This window comes from Harmonia axyridis, chromosome 2 (assembly GCF_914767665.1).
Source record: "Harmonia axyridis chromosome 2, icHarAxyr1.1, whole genome shotgun sequence".
NCBI classification, from domain to species: Eukaryota; Metazoa; Arthropoda; class Insecta; order Coleoptera; family Coccinellidae; genus Harmonia; species Harmonia axyridis.
Window position 1 is genome coordinate 51770763 of NC_059502.1, and position 22492 is coordinate 51793254.

At 35.2% G+C, this 22492-nt stretch overlaps 3 protein-coding genes across 6 annotated transcripts in view; all 3 read right to left on the reverse strand.

Moving 5' to 3' along the window:
• Nucleotides 1-792: 792 nt before the first annotated feature.
• On the reverse strand, nt 793-5849 carry LOC123673381. Its single transcript, XM_045607868.1, has 4 exons — nt 4416-5849; nt 3969-4338; nt 1298-1563; nt 793-1014 (listed from the first exon to the last, which is right to left on the reverse strand). Exons 1-4 carry the CDS (start codon nt 5847-5849, stop codon nt 793-795), a joined length of 2292 nt encoding a protein of 763 aa, XP_045463824.1.
• A 1508-nt stretch (nt 5850-7357) lies between these two features.
• Nucleotides 7358-8149, reverse strand: LOC123673382. The gene has a single exon (XM_045607869.1). It carries the CDS (start codon nt 8147-8149, stop codon nt 7358-7360), a length of 792 nt encoding a protein of 263 aa, XP_045463825.1.
• Nucleotides 8150-11726: 3577 nt separating this feature from the next.
• The window catches only part of LOC123672267 (serine/threonine-protein kinase N), an 86997-nt gene continuing 76231 nt past the window's right edge, over nt 11727-22492 (reverse strand). For 3 of the 4 annotated variants that reach the window (XM_045606302.1, XM_045606301.1, XM_045606300.1), the window contains exons 10-15: nt 21238-21402; nt 17104-17557; nt 15885-16141; nt 15191-15298; nt 14971-15111; nt 11727-13521 (exon numbers count right to left, since the gene is read on the reverse strand). In XM_045606302.1, coding sequence (XP_045462258.1) covers nt 13378-13521; nt 14971-15111; nt 15191-15298; nt 15885-16141; nt 17104-17557; nt 21238-21402 — 1269 coding nt within the window. In that variant the 3' untranslated portion in view covers nt 11727-13377. The remainder of the gene's footprint in view (nt 13522-14970; nt 15112-15190; nt 15299-15884; nt 16142-17103; nt 17558-21237; nt 21403-22492) is intronic. The other variant, XM_045606303.1, reaches the window with a different exon arrangement.

Here is a 22492-nt window from a genome sequence, read left to right on the forward strand (position 1 = left end):
CAAGAGTAATGATCCGACCCATTCATCATCAATGTTGAAGCCCGTTCTTTTCAACTTTTGCGATGTTTTTTACGACTTGAGTTATGTAACTCTCCATAGAATCATGGTTCTCCAATCTGGCTGATATTAAAGTCCTTAAAAGCCCGATCTTTCTGGTAAAACCGCTATCGTCGTACAGATTTTTAAGTTTCGTCCATACTTCTTTAGGAGTTTTTGCATCTCTCACGTGGGTGTAAAGCGATGGTTCCATTGTCAATATTAATTTTGCCTTTGCTTTGGCTAATAAAACGGAGTCCAATTCACTGCCATCAACGCACTTATCCAGCCCTTCGAGTACTAGCACGTTTTCAATGGCGAATACCCATTCCTGGTAATTTTCGCGTCCGTTTAGCTTTGGCACACTGGCGAAATAATTAACTGCTGCCATCTTGAATTATTGTTCGTCTGTTTCACAACACAATTTCACAATATATATAAATGTACTTACGTAGTGGAACGTTCCCGACCGATAAACTATTATAAAAAGTCTAGATTGCACGCGATGAGAACGCACGTGGGCACATAACCTGTTATAAATTAAACGCACTGTTTAATAATTAAAAGTCTTTAATAAAATATAGGAAATAACTGTGTAGTAAACACACTGACAAATATACAATAATACTCTTCAACAACGGCCAACAAGAGAAAGGAGCGAGCATAGCTTGCACATAGCCTATCTTACAATTACACAGAATAAATATACGACTGCGCATGCCGCGCATAGAAATACTACAAGACAACTTATATTACTTATGTACTGGGTAAATATTTCAGCACATTTTCAGTAGGTTGTCTCACATTTTTTAAGCGGCACCACTTTTTAAAAGCATCGTACTGCTGCTCGTATAGTTTTCTAGATTTCGGTGGTAACAATTCTTCACCTACTTCGGCTGCTCTTTTATCAATATCAGATACACCTTCTTCACTCATGATACCAATAATTATCAATAACAATGTTTCTTTACAATGACACTAGTAATGACAATGTTTCTAAATTATAATTGTCACAACGCAATGTTACTATGGTAACTTATTTTAAAGACAGTTTATTAAATGAGTTGAAGAGAGAAAAAACTGATTGAAATTATTGAAATAATTAATAAAATCATACCGGAAGTACGAAAAGTATCGTATATACCTTGCGACTGAAATACATTTAATCCTTCAGGTAAATTATGGCCTTCCCTGCGGTCGGGCCATAAACTTTACCTTCAGGATTAAATGTACTACTTCAGTCCCGCGGTATATAATATACTATTTCTATCCCTGCAATCACTACTGAGAATGTTTTTTGTGGTTCGTTTCTCTCTTTTGGTTTGTTGTAAGGTTTTGTTTCGTTGAATTTTGTTATAATTTTCTTTTTCATCATGTCTTCTAGCGCTTCTACTACTTCTTTTTTATCTTTGTTTGTCTTCAGTAGGTATCCTATTTTAGTTTTGAGGATTATGTCGTTGGATTGAGGAAATTTTTTGCTCCACTCTTCTGCCATTTCGATTATGTCTTTAATGGTAGATTCATTTGCTGTCAGATAAAATAAGATTTTATATTCGGTGTTTCTTATAATTTCATGCATTCTTGTTGAAATCACGTTTCTATATAAGGTTTTTTGTGGGTAGTTTATTTGTTGATGGATCCTTATATTTTGTTGTGAGTTGATTAATTGACTGTTTACAGCATGTGGTGGAATTTCCTGATTACCGTTATTTACTTCCATGTGTTCAATTTTTTTGTTGTTTGTTTCTGTTACCGTTAACGATAATGTTGGACGCTGAAAGACAATATCAGGTGATTTGTTCTCATTTTTCTTTTTGGTAGATGTCGGATTCTTCGGCAATCTTTTTTTGCGTATTTTCCCTGCAACGGACGGGGTTTCTACTTCCTCTCCTTCCGAGGTTATGCCAGAGGCCGCGTCGCTTACCTGGGACATCTCAGACATGTAGAAGTCCTCGAATTCAGCGGCGTTGGCGGTTAGTTTGTTCGAAATTTTATATTCGAGTTATAAATTCCAGAAATTAAAGCAGAGTTGTTTTTCTATCATGAAATTGTTTGTAAAACGCACGTCGGTTATATCTTATCAGTACAGATGTGAACACGTCTGTTGCTGAATCGCGAATGATACATTAGAATTTTCGTAGATATCTTAAGATTTTCAATGAGGAGAGTGACTTTGGAAGTCATTTTTTCAGTACATTTAAATTTCATGTACCAATGTTTTGTATATTTATTATAGTGCCACTAGAAATAAGGACGTATTTCATAATTATCTCATACGAATTGCATATTTTTTCCTCTAAAATACTTTTCAATAAATCAATGAAACTTTTATTATTTACATTTGGCTTGCAACTAATATTTGATGAATTCTTTTCAAGTAATTCCATTCCTATAATAATTCCATATTATAAATACCAATTCCCCATAAAAGCTTTTCAACAAAAAAGCAGAACTGATTTAGAAATATTCTCATGAAGAAAGTACTGGAAATTAACATGTTATTACGTACAATTAAGGCTTTAGGGTCGGTGTCATACAATAATACCTGAAGTAGAACTTAATATCGTAGGTAATTATTGTAATTTGGTTAACCTTAGCTGATATCTATCAAAAAAAGTTCCGAAATCGGTTTAGATATGTCGAAGGTATGAGGACAAAAAACAAAAAAAATCAGTTGAATTGAAAATCTTTTCCTTTTTTAGAGGTCAGTCATAAATATTGACCTAGCCAAATAACTTAGTTGTTTTTGTCACTCATGTTTACTCCTAGTTTTCTTACTAGAATTTAAGAAAAGGGTCTTGAGTGGAGGAATTTTAACTTGTCAGAGAATTTTTGAAAACAATTAAAGAAAAAACATGTTATGAGAAGAGAGAATATATTCTTCGTTGATACATATACCTTAAAAATATATCAATAGAAATCTTGTTTTATCACACAAATAGGTATATCGATATAATCAAGAGAAATCTTGTTTTTTGAATTAATACTGTTGTTTCGACAATTAAACACGCTGCATTGATTCACCATTTTGAATAAATCAATCTTCTTCTTCTTCTTGATAGTTCCCGTCCTCTCATACGCATTCCCCCATATCAAGAGTGACGAGAGACCATGGAACAGCCGGTTGGCTATGCTTCCAATCTCCAAGTACCAGTTGTAATTCAACAGCCTGATTCCCAGGGGTGCAGGAGTCTAGATTGAATCTATCTCAGGCTGCGAGGAAGCTGCTACAATGAAACACAGTGACAAGTTTAGATCTAGGCTTTCATAATTATAACCATGCTCATTCCCTTGGAGTAAAACAGGTTATTACATATAGGGTAATATGGATCAATCGGGAAAGGAGTATGCAGTATATAAAAAGTGCTGAAAAATCTACCTCAAAGCAAAAAAAAAAAAACCTGTCAAAGTCGAATGCGAGAGCAATTCAAAAACTCTAGCAGTAAGCTCACCACCTCAGGCCTAGTCGAGTAAAACACCTCGTACAAATTAAGAGGCGCCAATATCCCTAGGGCAAGTAGTCTCTGATATAAATTATCGCTATTGAAGGAATTATCACCGCAAGAAAAGAATATGTGGGGCAAGTCGCCAAGCCCCCCACATCCACATAGGGGGGAATCAATGACACCTATCCTTGTCAAATGGGCTGGAGTCAGACAATGTCCTGATTATAGTAGTAATATTTGACCTAGGACTATTCCAATCCTTAAACCAGGTTTCTCTATGGTATGCGGCAGGTTTAACCACTGATGAGTACATTCTGCCCTTCGTCAGACCAATCTCTCTAAACCGCTCCGTCCACTCATCCCAGAGTTTGTTCTTCAAGGCTGGCCAGAGCTCTTTTGGGTCCCCTCTCAGTTGGGACTATCCCTGAAGTAACCTACCTCGATTTGCCAACATATCTGATGATCTGCTATATCATTGTGTGTTACATATGAGTGGCGGTATCCACATCAGAGCAACTCTCATCCCCAAAGATCTTGCTCTCGCCAACAATATCAAGGTGTTAACTGTTACGATATCAATGTTGGCATTAATGTTTCCATGTTTTAACTTATTGAGAACTCCTAGAGCATCAGAAATAATCACCGCTCTGGTGAGGTTCCTATCTATGATCATTTGGACGGCCCTGCATATCGCATATGTTTCAGCGGTATAGACAGACCAGTGATCTGGAAGTCTGCCGCACACTTTCACTGCTCTAGTCGGGATCCATACCCCATATCCGACGGAGTCAGGGTCACGAGATTTGGAGGCATCCGTGTAAATGTCAGTATATCCACTGAATTTGTCGGTGAGAATCTTCCGAAATAAACTTATATTAGTGTAGATTCCTTCTGTAGGTCGGTTTTATACATTTCCACATTCATGGATCTTACCTTGATCTCCGTTAGAAAATAAGGAAGATATTGCGCACTCCAAATAAGTTTTCTCCTATTTTTTAAGACCTTACAAGCTTCTATATAGCCGGGAATTGTGCCATTAAACCACAGGTCTTCCAGCTCACTTGGGTCTCCTATCACTTGCAGTAGAGGGTGATTGGAAAATCTAAAAATTTTTGTTACATATTTCAGAGCCAGCCATAGTCTCCTCGATTGGAGGGGAAGTTCTCCACTTTCAGCAAGTATAACATTGGTTGGGGATGATCTCATCAGTCCGAGTGCAGTTCGAATAACCGAAAACTGCACTCTGTCTAACTTCAGCAACTGCATCTTGGCACACCTACCATACAAAATCCCACCAAAGTCCAAGTGCGGCCTGACAAGTCCCCTATAGACGTTAAGCAACGTAGAGGGGTGTGAACCCCATGAGGGTCGACAGAGGCTCTTGATGATTTTTGATTGGGATATAGCCTTATCACACATGTGGTCTATATGTTTACCCCACTTAAGTTTTTGGTCAAAAGTGACCCCCAGATATTTCACCTGAGACTTCCATTCAATGGTTTGTGAGCCAATAGTAATAGGGTTCACATTAATGGGAATTATACTTTTGGAGAAAATAATAGCTGCTGACTTTAGGGCATTAATTTTGAGATTGCGTGCCCTTAGCCAGTTATTCAAACCAATCAGACATGTATTAATTAGGTCAACCATCTGGTTGACATTCTTCCCCGAGCAGAGCAGCGCAAAGTCGTCTGCATACTGTATAAGGTGAACACTATGTGCCAACAAGTTTGGTGGGCACAATGAGTACAGCAGAAAAAGAAGGGGACTCAGGGGTGAGCCCTGAATAAGGCCATTGGTCACGTTTTTCCTGAACTCTGTTCCGGAAGATCCTGTAATTACCACTGATCTATGACGGTATAGTTGATATATCAGGTTACATAGGTTCCTGTGTATTCCGACGTCTAGCAAGTCTTGCCAAAGGATGCCCAGATCAACGCAATCATATGCGTTAGAGACGTCGAGAAAGATAACCAGAGTGAACTGTTTCCTGTTAAATGCTCGGTATATATGACCGGTCAGAAGAGTGTGACAATCGGAGATAGATCTCCCTCTCCGAAAACCGAAAGTGAGAGCTCTGTTCAACTGCTCCTCAATAGATTTTTCAATCCGCTCCTTTACCATTCTTTCAAAAATCTTTGTAATGCACGGAGTGATTGTGATGGGCCGATAGCTGGTGGAGACATTGGCAGGGCAATTCTTCTTAGGAACCGGTACGATGAAAGAAGTCTTCATACAAGATGGTGGATTCCCCTCCTGCAGTAACTGGTTGAAAAATCGGAGTAGGAGAATTCTCGCAGAAGGCGGAAGATGATGCAACATCAAATAGTCAATGCCATCCTTGCCAGGGGTAGAGTTCTTCTTCATCTTAAGCGAATAGTTCAGCTCATTCAAAGTAAAGGTGTCTTGATGTCGATCATATACCAACACCATATTAGCGGATGGGTCCACTGGAGAAATTCAACACTGATCATTCACCCCTTGAGGTCCCTCCCCTCGGGGTTGTCCTGAAAACTTTTTAATAATCTTCCAAAAATTTTTGGTGTTCCTGGTAGAAAGATTTTCAGTAAACGTCCTAAATGAATCCCTTTTCTTTTTCCTCATCAGTCTCCTGACTTTGGCGACTTGTTGTTTACATTTGATAAAATTTTCCATGGAGGGAGCATGCTTGTATTCCGTCAATCGTAGTCTCCTTAGAGAAACTTCAGCTGCAATCTCTTCATCCCACCAGTGGACACTATATTTTGAACTAGCCCACCTTCTGTATCTGGGAATAGTCTCCTCTGCGGCCGTCTGAACCATCTTAATGAAGTCTGGAATATCAGTCACCAGTCCCGTACTAGAACTGTCGATGATTCTCTCAGTATACTGCTGCCAATCCGCTCTCTTGGTGTTGAAGATTCTCGAGGTTTTCCTAAGAACTGTAGTGTCAATTCCATGTCTCCGGACTTCCACAACAATGGGTCGATGATCGCTGCGTCCTGTGTCAGGAATGACTGACCAATCACTCCGTATGAGCAAATCTCCTGAGCAAATGGACAAGTCCGGGGCACTTGCATTCTCATGGGGGGCTGTTACCCTAGTGGGAGTACCATCATTCAGAATTATATAATTATAATCTCTTACAAAAGCCTGTATCACATTACCATTGTGATTGGAGGTACCAGAGCCCCATGCAGGATTTTGAGCGTTGAAGTCTCCTAAAAGGAGGGAAGAACCGTTCGACAATTGATCCAATTGATAGAAGAGAGTTTCCGTCACATGTACATCCGGTGGCACATAGATGTTGAATATTTTAATACTCTCACACTGTATCCCCATAATTTGCACCCTTTGAGGGAGGTGTAACCCCTGAGTGTTGACAGTATCATAAACTAAGGAATTTCGAACCGCCATTGCAATTCCACCATATCCATCAGGCCTGTCTTCTCTCAGTAAGGAGAAGCCACCAATGTTGATTCTGTGGTGATTCCTTAAAAATGTCTCATTTAAAACAATGATATCCGGCTTCGTGTCCCTTATGAACATCTTGAGATCATCAAAATTGGCATTGAGTGATCTGATATTCCATTGTAACATCCGCAGCATCCTGGTTAATCCAATAACAATATTCAAACAATAATAAAAGGTGATCCAAGATGATACATGGGTCTTGTCACAGATAAAATACGAGATATAAAAATTGTTCATCGAGATGAAGAGGAATTACCATATTTCAGGTAATCCTCCCCATATGTTACTTGTTGCCTATTGTGACTAAAGTCACTGTCTTCAATAATCATGAACTGGTCGTTGTGGTTAGCAGCTAAGCTAGCCTGTGAGAGCCGTTGGCTCCCTAAATCCGTCTGGCTAAGATCATTGCCAATTGAAGTTTCCTACGAAACAGAGGTCTTCGAGAGCTGAATAGGTGTTCGAGAATAAGATATAATTGGAGATACAGGTCGGCTGGGAATCAAACAAGCATTATGCGCAGCTCTATCATAACCTGTTTGCTCTGAGATCTTCCTTTTTGGACTTGGTGCACTGCTAATGGGTCGTACAGAACCATATGATCTGCTTTGGTTAGTAGCTACAACATTAGCATATGATTGTTTACGTGAATTCATTAAAGAGGTCTCAGACCTGTCATGTGGCAGGGTGGGAAATTCTGGGAGACGAGGTGCTATTTGCCTTCTACATGTTTTATCTGCCTCGTATAAAGATACATTGTGCAAGGCCATAATTTCCCTCATCTTTACCTGTCTTGCATATTCTTGACATTTCCTGTCAGTTGCTTCGTGACCTTGTTGGCAGTGAATGCAGCAAGGTTCCAAATCACACGGTTTTTCATCCTCGTGATATGATCCACATTTCCTACATCTGAATTTACCCCTACAAAGGTTACGAACATGACCATAACGCAGGCATTTATTGCACTGAACCACTGGGGGAATGTATAGCTCCACTGGCAGTCTGATGGTATATAGCTCAAAATACTTGGGAAGGGTCGTACCCTCAAACGTCAACACGCAAGTGTTTGTTTTCACAAAAATGGTCCCATTTTCTGTAACCTTTCTACGGTTGAATCTACGTACCCTTATGCATTTGACTTCAGGGCTCAATCCCTTTCCGATGTTAACTATCTCTTCATCAGTTATGTCTTGACCGATATCTCTCACAATACCCATGGTGGAAACAAACCTTCCTGGAATGTAAACATCATAGATTATGGGGTCGAAGTCATTATACTTGACAAAATTGTTAGCCTGTTCCGCAGACAGGAATCTGATACCCACCTTTTTAAGTCCCTTCCTACTGATATTCAAAATTTTAAATTTTCTGTATTTCTCATTATTATAGATTGCCTTTCCTACATTCAATGGATTGAGATCCTTGATCTCTTTTTGAGTAGTCTCAACTATAATTTCGAATGGACCTTTGTCCTGTGGAGAGTAAAAACAATGTCGTTTTTTAAATCTGGCATCTCCCTGAGAGATGGTTAATAAGGCCCAGTTTCACCAAATGCTTTAATCTTGACTTAGCTCTTAAGTGAGGCCTTAGATCACGATTAATGTAATGTAGCGTTTCACCACACTCCAAAGCGCCATTTAATCGACCAATTGCGATTTAGCACTAATCGGCCATTTTTGGAGGATTATAACCTTTCAAGCTGAGATTAATAATTATTTATCAGTATGGAACTCTTGTCTATGTAATTATTTTTCCGGAAATTTCTAATTTTTGGGTCAATTTTATCAAAATATGACTATATGTATAGGCTCAATATTTCCCATTTAAAATACACGTAAACTTTGTTTTTGTGTTTTATGAAATTTATTGCAAAGAATAATTTATTGATATGTTTGATTGAAATATTATTTAAGAAGCAGTTAAACTTGTTAATAAAAATAAATAAGTTAATAAAATTACTTATATAGTTTTTTTTCCAGAATGTGTGGTTTTGTGAAATGGGATAATTTCTTTTTAACTTCTGCAAGTTTCCGACATTTCGAAGCACATCACTCGACATTTTCGGCAAAAATTAACTTTGGTTTTTGTTTACAAGATGACAAATGTTTTGAAATGTTATAAGTTATGAATGAATGACACCTGACACCTAGCGCCAATGGTGGTCATCACTGCTAATACGATACAGAACACTATTATAACTCTTTGTTCACAACGTTGCCAAATGGTCTGACTATTTAATCGCGATTTGGTTAATCGCGATCATCTTTGGACGGGTTGATGCATGGTGAAACAGAAAACACTGTTAAGCCTGCTTAGTAACAAGCGGAGTTTAATCAATCTGGGATCAAGTGCTGTTTGGTGAAACTGGGCCTAAGATTTTATCAATTTTTTCAATCAGTATTCCCTCTTCGCAGCAAACCGCTTCTGTCCTCACGGCTGATAATTCCTCCTTCAACAAATTAACATTAATCGAATTCCATTCTTCACTATTAATATTATCTAATGCAAGTTTTGCCCTAGGGGATAATATTTCCAGAACCCGAGGCCAAGCCTCGGGATCTGTTTTGTTCATGTTTAAAAAAAACCAAGAGATAAGGAGCTTATCTCACCGCTAAGTAAATTTATTTATTTATTAGAAAGAAGAACACAAACAGGTATTCCAACCCAATACAGTATTCACAATTCAAAAAAAACAAAAAACTTTATCATCATACAATCTCAGCATTATATAAACCTAACCCATTGTACATATACTTATTTTAATACTTCCCACAACGTAGAGAAAAAAAAATTCAATAATAAAAAGAGAAAAAGAAAAACGAAAATTCTACAAAAACAAAGTAATTGGCCCTAATGGCCACAATGTTTATAAAGTTCAGCACTAATTATAAGGTAAAAACTCACCACTATAAGGAATAACACTCACAAAGGTTAAACAACGGGAAAGTTTTCAGGTTAATTGAACTCCAATCACCCAGATATCTTGCCCTGTCAACAGCCTAACCGCGAATGGAATAAATCAATAACTGTCAATAAGTAATTGAAATCTTGGAAATTCAAAATTAACAAACGAATGTTTACTTGCTAACAGAACAAGGTAAAATGAGTAAATAACTTGACACTAGGCCCAGTTTCACCAAACAGCACTTGATCCCAGATTGATTAAACTCCGCTTGTTACTAAGCAGGCTTAACAGTGTTTTCTGTTTCACCATGCATCAACCCGTCCAAAGATGATCGCGATTAACCAAATCGCGATTAAATAGTCAGACCATTTGGCAACGTTGTGAACAAAGAGTTATAATAGTGTTCTGTATCGTATTAGCAGTGATGACCACCATTGGCGCTAGGTGTCAGGTGTCATTCATTCATAACTTATAACATTTCAAAACATTTGTCATCTTGTAAACAAAAACCAAAGTTAATTTTTGCCGAAAATGTCGAGTGATGTGCTTCGAAATGTCGGAAACTTGCAGAAGTTAAAAAGAAATTATCCCATTTCACAAAACCACACATTCTGGAAAAAAAACTATATAAGTAATTTTATTAACTTATTTATTTTTATTAACAAGTTTAACTGCTTCTTAAATAATATTTCAATCAAACATATCAATAAATTATTCTTTGCAATAAATTTCATAAAACACAAAAACAAAGTTTACGTGTATTTTAAATGGGAAATATTGAGCCTATACATATAGTCATATTTTGATAAAATTGACCCAAAAATTAGAAATTTCCGGAAAAATAATTACATAGACAAGAGTTCCATACTGATAAATAATTATTAATCTCAGCTTGAAAGGTTATAATCCTCCAAAAATGGCCGATTAGTGCTAAATCGCAATTGGTCGATTAAATGGCGCTTTGGAGTGTGGTGAAACGCTACATTACATTAATCGTGATCTAAGGCCTCACTTAAGAGCTAAGTCAAGATTAAAGCATTTGGTGAAACTGGGCCTAAGGTTAGGTTCACGTGCAAATCGACGATTTCTATAATATGGTTCAATTTCTCTAAGCTGCGCTAGTAGGAATCCGCGTGTCCGACAAATGAGAAAAAATCCTCGAAGTGTTACTACTGTATAGTTCCTCTACTGTGGACTAACTTTCATTTGTGAAATTCATAGAAAAATGTAAAAAATAACCTAATAATAATATTATCCTACTTTTTTTGGTAGGGGAAAAAGAGTTCTCATAAACACAGATATCACATCAGCCGCCGTTATATTAGTAATTAGACTCCATTATAAAAAATTTATTTTACATCTTTTTTAATATTTTTAACCATACCTCTATGCGACCTTCCACAGTTTGTACAAGTTAATACTTCTACTTTCCAATCAAGCAAATTGGTCAGATTGTATCTTTTTTGACACTGTTTCAACAACTTATTCTTTTTGTAATTGTAATTTTTGTATTTGACATATCCTATTCCTATAGTTGCTATTATTGTATATATAATATTAAGTATTTTCTTTATTTGGAAGTATCAGGTTTTCAACGAAGTTGTTTATTTCATATAAAAAAATATATAATTATACATTTCGGAGAGACTCTCCTTCTTCAGTAAAAGCAGGTAAATAACATGATCAAAATATAATATTAAGTGTAAGATGTAATAAGGATCTAGAGGATAAATATATTTTATTATTGTTATTTTATTATTTTAAAAATTTTCTCACAAAAAACACTTGAATCTTTCAATAAAAGACAAAAATTTCTTGATAAATATAGATTTTATTAAAAGAACACTGATGTAATCAAGTGATGTAGAGGATCATAAATAAAATATTCATTGTTCTTGATTGTTTTAATACAAGGTATTCTAAAACTATACCTAATAAAGGTATATATAATATATTAAAGCATCAAAAATATAGAGGATACACAAGGTTAGTAATTATATACAATGAGCATAACACTTACACAGTAGGCACTTCTTAATTTTTCTCTGTTTTACATAATAATACATGAAATTACAGTCTCGAGATGTGATCATTGTTTTCCACTGTTACCAAATGTAAAAGCTTCATTCACAGATTAAAGGCCTCGTAAAATTTATATTAATGTATTCCAATTGAAAATTACATATGTTCAATTGTCATCTTTAAATACTTTCATAAATAGTACATGTAATCCTTCAAGAGGATGTATTTTTTTAATTAAATGTTAAAAATCAATCATCAATTTCTATCCTTCGTTAAACCCATCCTTGAAAACATTTGCCGAAGAAATACATAAATAATACCATTTTAACTTGTAACAAGAACAATACAATATAATAACGATAACATTGAAATATAAATAGTTGTTATGTACAAAAAAGGTAGCTATTGCCAATCAAAATTTATAAAATCTATATCGTAACTGCAGCTAATAACTCAGGTGAAAAATATTAAACAGCTTATTAGCAATGAATTACAAAAACATAAATTTTTGAACACACTAATTTAAAATTTTGAAGTAAAAATTGAAGGCAATAAAAACAGAAATGGCAAGGACAAATAGGTGTGTTGATAGGCAACATTAACACATATCAACAGATTTTGAATCCATCCAATAATGTGTCAATTTCCTTTCCATATACTTTCTTCTCAATTATTACTGATTTTTTTTTTATGTTGTTTAGTAATATAAAAATGTGTTAAACTGAAGTTTGATAAAATTTGTTCATCATTTTGGTAAACAACCTGGAAACATTTTAAAGGAAAATACAAACAAAATTTTTACAAAAAATTAAAGATGCTCTTGAATGAGCTTTTCAACATTCACCAATTGAAATATTTTCATGGTGTTTAAGTGATCAATAACTTTAAAACTTACCCCAAGATATTTGAACAAGTTGCCATGAAGAGTTTTCATGAAATCGATATTCAAATTACCTAATTATTATACAAGAATCAGTTCATCATTTTTTGAACATTATGAAAATTTTACTCAAGAAAAAAAATACTCTTTTGAATAGTTTTCCTCATGAAATGTTTTATACATATTCAATTTATTGAAAAGCTGCATCAAGTGTTTTAAAAAGATTGTTTATTGATAATAGTGAACTCCAGTTACTATATACAAACTTTTAACTTAATGTAGTTTATATTTTAATGATTACAAAGGTCAAATGAAAAATATGAAGTAAAATTCAATTACCTTTCACTTTCAGAATTGATCATTTAGAAATTATTTATTATCCATATTTACAAATTACTCCCAGAAACTAACATTTGCCCAGCTTCATCTCATAGTTCATAATACTGTACACTTAATATTAATCATAACCAAAAAAAATCCGTTTTTCCTTATAGCGTATTCCTTGATGGAACAAAAATTTCAGTCAGGATTCTCATAAGATGTTAACAGAAATTGAATTGAACATAAACATGAACTGATTTTATCAAATTTTTTTTTTAATGAATGTTTCCTTTTCTGATTTCAAAGTGTGCTGCTTGTCAGCACCAGTCAGCCATATATGTGAAGTCTCTGAACAGGGTCTGATCTTGTTCCTGAAGTATCCTTGGTTCTTTGGGTGGTGAAAGCTGTGGCTTTTCGGACGTAAATTCTTCATCAAAATTGCTTACATCTTCCAATGAATGCTGTGTGAAAGACAAAATATTTTAGAACTTCTACCGATTAAAATATTTTAATTTTTAGTGAGAATTGCTTTATTTCAGCTCAGTTTCTGACTCATTTGCTCACGTAGTACATGGACAGAGAGAGGGTAAATCAGGGTCGTTGTCTTCGGGATGGAATGCTATTTCAGTAGCTATGGACATTAGACAATACTACATCACATAAGCATATGATGTAGTATTGTCTACTGTTCCATAGCTACTGAAATATGAAGGAATGAAAAGTTAATTTTCAGTGATGGACCGATTGTCGAGCGGTCGAGAAATTAAATGTTGAATAAGTATTGTTGAGAAATCTGAGACTGCTAGTAATTTAAGAAAAACATCACCTGGACATGAAGATCGTCCATAGGTATTAGAATTAGGGGCCCTGGACATTCCAAGCAAGATTGAATCGCGAATCAGTTTAAAGGATCTTGCAGAAAGATTTGGAATTTCCATCTTGCAAGATGAGTAAAATGAAAACACTATCATCTTTGAATGATGAGGCTAACTCCAGCGGAGAAGTGAACAAGCTAATTTTGCAAGCTCTTGAACTACCTCAAGATCAACAGACCTGATACTCTGTGATTTCTCTCACACACTTAGATATTTAAAAGCTTCCATCAGACAGGGAAATGTTGGTTCAAGTTATGGAAGATTTTGAGGAATAAGTGGAATTTTACATTCAACAGGATGGCAGTTACCTATCCCATATTATTTTTCATATTTTAAGTAATCTTTCTAAAATATAATGAAATTTTAAACCAATCTTTGAATAAATTCATCTTACGAGGAAACAGAGTGACAATTATTCAAAAACCCCTAAGTACTTGGTTAAATATTATTTCCAATTTCATTAAGATATACATAGAACGAGTGGACTAATTTTTATTATCTTTAATTTAGTATATTAATTTTTTTCTAAAATAGAAGAATTACTGTCAATAAATCGGAAAAATTCGCAAAAAAAATTTGAATTTAAAAAATACATGGCCGACACTGTATAGGTATATCAAGATAAGGAATTTTCCAAAGGTTATGGGACTGTGACAGTCGATATCAAGTTCCACAATTTAAACTGAAGTCAATTTGACAGACATATGTTTGCTGCCGATCAAAAAACGAAGTTGCAATACAATTGGTCCGGGAAGGTTCTCCTGCATTGGAAAAAAAAAGAAAAATCACAATTTTGATATGAAATTCTGGGATTTTGTTACTCATAATTTTCTTGCCTCAGAATTCAATAAAAGTTTGTGATTTCAACTAAAAATAAACATGATGTAAATTTGTTTAGAAATCCAAATGCAATTATGGAAGTAAATTTAGGACAATTCCATGTCTCATCAAATTTTTAAAATCAATCACAGAAAAGGAAACCGAATTTCTAACAGGATAATATCTACTGGGTCTTTCTTGGCTAAAATCACTTACCACAGTGGGTATGAATGGAGGTGGTACCCTTCTAAGAAGTAGATCTTCCCAGTTGATCTGCCTGAAGAACGCCTGCTTCTTTACATCTTCTGCATCTCTTTCGCTGGACCCCAACCTCCTGTCTGGACTTTTACGAAGTAACTGAAAATAAAAGGTTATTTTTGAGTGCAAATTGTTCATAATAAGCTTACTAGCCAATATTTCACCCTACAAAACTTACCCTTCTCATAATTGCTATCGACTCTAAAGAGAGAAACCTGGGGTAACGTACTTCATCGTTTACAATAGAATCAAACACTTCCTCCTCATCATCTCCTGGGAATGGTGACTGGAAAAAACACATTAAAACTTTCAAAGCTGCATTTGCAATGGAAAATAATTCTCACAAATATTTATTTTGAAAATAATCCCAATGCTAAACTAAAAATATAAAGTACCGGCGATCTGCCAATTTCCAGATCGTCAGTTTTTCCAAGATTACGCTGCGACGATCGTAAGGTCGTGATCTTCAGTAGAGATCAAACGATCTAATCGACAGTCCTGACTTCAAAAGATAATGCGTTTTCACTCAATTTCATGGTTATAGTTTAATATTATATGTTGGTACTCCTGGTACCGATTTATCTATTATCTGTTAAATTTTTGATACAGAAAACAGTTCTACCAACCAACATTTTCCAATGCAAAAATCAATAAACGATATTTATGAAAATATTCCACTGATTTCAATGAAATATCTGTGTATTAGAGAACATAATGTACAATACTCCCACAGAAGGCTCATTCTGACATTTGTCACCACTTCATGGCTCGATTATGAATTTTTAACTCGTATAAGAATATCAATGCCTTCTGCACTTGTATTATAAATAACTATTCATACATTAGAATAAATTTAGAGTTAGGTAACTTACCTCTCCCACCAACATCTCAAATATAAGGACTCCCAAACCCCACCAATCTACTGCTCTTGTATATGTCGTCTCAGTTAATACTTCGGGTGCTAAAAATTCGGGGGTACCACAGAAGGTACCTGTCCTATCGCCGAAACCCATACCTTCTTTGCAAAGGCCAAAATCTGCTATTTTCACATAGCCTTCAGTATCCAGAAGAAGATTGTCCAATTTTAGATCACGATATATAACTTTATTCTCATGCAAATATTGTAAACCTGGAAGATTGAAAGTAAAAAATAATTTAAAACAATTTAAAATGGAATGAGCATCAAATCATCAGCTATAAAATGAAATATAGTAAAAGCTATTGCAGTGTCTGAATCATTCTCTAAAAGCTCCAGATATTTAGCACCTTTTAGGTTTCCATGGATAAAAAAGGTTCTTATGATATAATTCCCCAGTAAAACTGTCCAAACATTAAGTTTTTGAGGATACTGTGTACTCGTAGAAATACTTAGATGCTCATTCTCCTAGAAACATCATGTCGAGAATTATCTTAAAAAAAAATCGACATAAGAGTTCAATACAATCGGGTAAATATTATTTTAAATTCTAGGATTTAAAAAGAGTGCACTCATGGTTACGATATGAGATCAAACGAACATTTGGACAAGCGTTTTTATGGAGTAGTTTAAGTAAGATTGGAAGAACTGTTTCATTTTATAATTTGTCAGTTAATTTTTGTTCTCCATTATATTTCGTACTTCCGTAGAATATATTTCATTATTCAAACCAGTTATGGCGAAAAAAACTTAGAAACTTATTCTCACACAGGACATTATTTGTGTCATTCATTGTTGCAAATAAATAACTCGCATACAGTGGAATAAAATTGTCGTATTTATTTTTAACCGATATGGTCTCATAATCCATCCCACGGTTGGAGATTGATTAATAATAGCTAGAACAGGCCGCAACTGTAGCCATCCCCACTTCGCCATTGAAAGGGAACACTCGTTTGTTCTATATCGTATCACGCAGAAGTTCCACTGGATCCTGGATCATGAGTATTGTACGGCGATCCAAAGATCGCGTGGAAGAGCGTCAGAGTGTCGACGAAGACCAGACATTTGTAATAACAGAGATTATGTGAATGTTTCCTTTAGGGGGAAGCAAAAACGACAATTGGGTAGTTTTCTTTCTTACGGCAACAGGCTCAAGTCGTGAATATGCTTACCTAAAACTACACAAGCCGCATAAAACACCGCTCTTGGCTCCTCGAAAACATCAGCGTGTATATGCATCATTAAATCCCCGCCGGCGGCATACTCCATCACGAAACAGACATGCGCCTCAGTCTGGAAACAGGCGAACAAGTTAACTAGGAACGGGTGTCTTATGGAGTTGGCGATCTCGAAGATCCTCTTCTCGCTGAGCAACGATTCCACCTCGTCTCTGGCTATGATGTCGCCCTTCTTGAGCGCCTTTATGGCGAAATACTCGCCGGTGTTTCTGTACTGGGACAGGATCACCTTGCCGAAGTGGCCGCGACCGAGCACGCTGAGCAGCTTGAAGTTGTCGAGGCCCATGCCGGTGAACTGAGAGTGCCTCCTTGATTCGTACGCGCTGTCCCTGTAGCCGTGTTCCCTTGGTGGCGGACGTCTAATAATGTTTACGGCTTCTGCGAGGGGCTATAAATGTTACGAAAAGTATTAGAAATATACGGAATATGCAATCAGAATTCAGCCGATATGAAGCAATGCCTTGATTTCAAAAGTTTTTTTTTTCAGATCTAATTAACCCTTCCTATTCTTGAACATGTGTCTACAAACGCTCTGTTATCGATCTACAGTGTTGACGTTTTTTTTCTTCCTAGTTTTTAAGATCAAAGCTGAAACACAAGTTACGTTTTAAGGTTAAAATCATTCAGTTTGCCGGTTGAAGAATCCACAGGGATAACTTATGTATTTGTAGCTTGAAAGAAGGAAAAATAATTCTCTTATACAGGTGTTCCTAAATTGGAGGTACAAACGAAAATGGGAGATGCCTTTGATAATTTTATTAAGAATGAAAAGTTCTATAACATGGACAGAAAACACTTGGTTTTGGAGATACAGGTGTCTTTTTTGTGACGATTACACGAGTTTATAAAACTTCATGAATAAATGCTAGATATCGGGAAAATAAGCACCAAAACTAATCATTAATTTATTCATCATAGCTCACTAATTGATTTTTATGAATTGAATTTTCCCGGGGAAATCGAGAGAATTGTTTAAAAATTTTTTCTCGAGATCGGTATGACAAAACTAGAAAAAAAAAACAAAAAGTTTAGTATTCGATCAGAGTTTCTTTCTACGTTTCTTTGGAATACCAACAACAAAAAAAGTTCTGGAGGAAAAATCCCGCTCTGTTCTAAAAATATTTATCTCCCTGTATATTTGGAATCTAAATTGGCATATCACGTGATGCAAACTCAAAATTGGAATAACGATGCTAAATTTCAAGTGAATATCTTGTGTTTTGCAGGTGCTAAGAGATAGAAAAACCTGAAAAAATATCAAACTTCAACACCCTGTATCTCGAGAACAAAGCGTTTGCGGACCCATATTTATAGGATTTTTTTCTTCTTAAAATCATTTGGGGAATCTCTCATTTTCAATTGTACGTTTAATTTAGAAACACCCTGTATACAGGTTGAGTTTTAGGTATGGAACGCCTCGATTATCTCGGAAACGGATCTAACACTTTTTATAGATTTTGGTGTGCAAGAATCTTGTGATGTGGTCCATATTATGGTGGTATTTATGTACACTGTTGTCAGATTTTTCCCTGATTTCGGTATGATGATGAGTTTTGTTATTTCAATCGGATCACCCTACATATTTTTTGCCTTTTAAAATCCTTAAGAAATACTGAATACTTTTCATGTAGTACCCTATAACTAAATGCCATAATTTCGGAGTTATAACTACATTTATATTAACTTCTTCAAAATTGAAATTATGCATTTAGATGGCTATGATTGAATAATCTGAAGCCATAATTCAGAAATTATTACATTTAGGTATAGGGAACATCACATGAAGAAAATTCAATATTTCTTAAGGATTTCAAATGGTAAAAAATTTACAGGGTGATCTATTTGAAATAACAATGTTCATTATTATACCGAAAAAATAAAAGATCTGACAACAATGTAATTAACACCATAATATCGGTCATATTACAAGATCCTTTCACACCAAAATCAATAAAAATTGTGCGATCTGTTTCCGAGATAATTTAGGCGTTGCATACTTAAAACACACTCTGTATATGTATTATCCATAACAAGGAATTCTCCCCCAAACGAAAATTATGTATTTTATGGAATATCGTTCAAACATAGCATTATTAAATCACCTTATAAAAATTGATCACCTAAAAAAGAAAAATATGTAGGGGTTCAAAATTTAAAGCGTTTCGTTTTTGTTGCACAATATGGCAACATTCACTACAGATTACAGGGATAGAAAACGATATCAAATCTTGTTACTTTGATTTGGTAACCAAAGATACCTATAATTTGATCAGCTTAAAGCTGGAGAGAACGAACAAGAAATAGAGGCAAGCACGAACTTCATATCTGTCACAGAAAATGTTGCACTGGATTTATATATCCTGCAAGACGCTGTTGTCACTTTGTGCAGCCGTAACGAAGCGGTTTAAGCATTATTGAAAACTGAATTTACGTATTTTCTGCGAGTGAAAAAAATTAAGAATGTAACCATAATGATTAAATTTAAATGGGCATCTATATTAATAACCAACATTGAGGAGAATTCCCTGTTGAATTTTTGAACGAAACAAAGAAAAAGAGAATCAGAGGAAATTGACTGTCACTTACATTTTCACGTTAAATTTTGTCTCAATTAAATAGTCGCAGCTTTTGCAGACACATGTTCATTAAAAAAAAAAACCGTATTTTGACTAAATACACACTTAATGAAATTCCGGGCTTTCCAGTCGTGATCTAGTCAACTTTTCACCATATGTTTCACCTAAAAACCTTCAAATGTTTCTCGGTCTTAAATTTTACCTAGATACTAGATTTATCCGAACTGATTGTTTGCGTGAAAATATAGTAATCCTACTTCTTTCATTAGGTAGAGTGGAATTAGGTGGATCATCCCCTGCACTTCTAGCTGGTTTAGGTAGGGTGTTACCAAGAGCTGGTCTCGTGGCAATATGAACGATTGGTGCCTCCTGTTGATGTCATGGAAATTGTTTTAATTTCAATGGCTTCAATATTCATCATTGGGTACTAGCTCATGATGTTTGAGAGAATTATTGTCTACGAGAACATGTTGTTGTGTTCGAATGTAATCAGAATTTAAACTTTTTCACCAGTCTAATGAACATAGCAGTCGATGCCTTCATTCAAAGTAAAAAAAAAACTTTTTCACAGTCGCTAAGTATCGCAGATAAATTTAATCCTTAGCTCTTCTTGAGAATTTTCCCAGTTTTCGTGTTGATTTGTGATTTGGTTTGATGTTATGCCTGTTTTCTTATTTTGATAGTCGTCTAAGATATGGAAACAAAGTGAGCTTTCTCCTTAGAAATAAAGCTCTCCAAAAGGCTCATCTCGAATGTCTTCTCGAAATATCTCTTCCCACATATACCGAGCTATCTCTCCACAAGTATCTTAATAACCCACCACTTCATATTTTGAGGATGGTATTCAAAATCCTTGTGCCTGTGCGGCACGGTTGTCTGTAAACAACGTGTACCTACGTGAAAGAAACAGGTGAAAAAGTGACTAGACTAAGGCTAGAAAGTCTGGAGATTTTAAAATAGGAATTTCAGAAAATTTTACCTACAGTTCATATTTGATTGTTGCAAATTTAGACAATTCAAAAAACTGATTGATTATTTGTTGAAAAATTTCCAAAAACAATGATAAATCCAAAGTACTTATTATTTGATGGAAACTTATTTAGTCTATGGAAATTGCGAATGTTTGGTATAGCATGCATCATATCGACAGAAATCAAATACAATTAGATATTCATTAAACGTGATTTGCAATGAAGCAAGCTTTTCAACAAAAAGCTAATGACAAACAAAAGGAGAGATTGAATGCGTAATCATGTTATATTGGATCAGACGGCATAAAATAAACTATATTTTATGTTCGTAATGAGAAAACAATTTTTGGAATCGAATAAACTTATTAATAGTAATATACAAATCAAGCATTCGGTTAATCTTACCATACAAAATAATAAGTATAAACAATAATTAAAGAATAAAAGTGTCGATTAGTCATTGAACATGCAACCAAAACCAAGTAACTAGAATAGTGAAACCACCAGCGAATATAATATACCTCGTCGTCTGGAAACTCTACAAGAGGTTGAGGACTAGGAGGAACCAACTGTCCGGGCCCAAGTACGGGCGTGGTAGGCACGCTTGCGGCTGGTATTATCAAGGGTCCCGATCTGGACACCTCTTGGTCCTCTAGGAAGTCGAATTCCCTCAGCACCGCTATACTCTGCAAGTGAAATAAATAGCGTGGTGCGGTGCAAAAACAGAAAACCAAAGCCTCAGACAGATAGATAGGTAGAGTACCGGAGAGATTTCAATAAATATTTATAAAGGGTGTTCTCAAGGGCGACTCTTATTTTGACAGAAGTTAGGACTCATCAAAATCAATGAAATAAAAAAAAAAGTGATTCATGCAAGTCGATTTTTCGCAGTAAGATATGAATTCCGTATTAAAACAATGGGATTTTTCCCTTTGGATTATTTGAAAACATTTTGAAAGAACATGTCACTACTACATTCAATTTTAGATGACACATTCTAGAAAAAATAACACACAATCTAGGGTTGTACTTCATCCATTTTTTGACTTCCTCATTTTACATATTTTATAAATGCGATTTCTATAGAAATACCTCATTTTGATGATTTATTCCACCTGTTGAATACACCCTGTATTCATATACGCTTTAAATTAATAATTTTCAGACCCCCAAACCACCAATCAACATTTTTTTTTCATGCACTTACTACTTCGATTCACCAAATCAACCAAATCAACATGTATTATTTTCTTATAATAAATCTTTAATTTGGATTCTTTTAAATTTTTACAAGACAATGTGCTGTTGATGGATCCTGACAAGAATGAAGTTCTTCACGTCATTTTATGTCACAAAACATGATTTGAAGTGTAGATTATAAAGGGTTTCCCAATAAGAGGTTTCATTTTGATAGTGAAAAAACGAGAATATTTTATGAGATCAATAAATGTTATTGTCACTTGGTAGCCAATTGTTGTGACCTTGTCGAGAAAAAACACGGCCAATTTTCTTGCAAAATTGCGATTGCTTCGTTCCTTGTGTGGCACGTAGCGCTGTCTTGCTAAAACGTCGTCCACATAAATATCTTCCAATTCGTAGCGCAATCCATTCACCGGAACAGTTCACCATTTCCGAATAAGAAAGATCAAATCACACCACCAGCCCAAAACCCGCACCAAACAGTGATTGACCGTCTTGAGTACTTGTGTTAACTGAACTTTAACAGTCTTAAGACTTCAGTGTTTATGCAAATTACAGAGCAATGTCGTTTTTGCT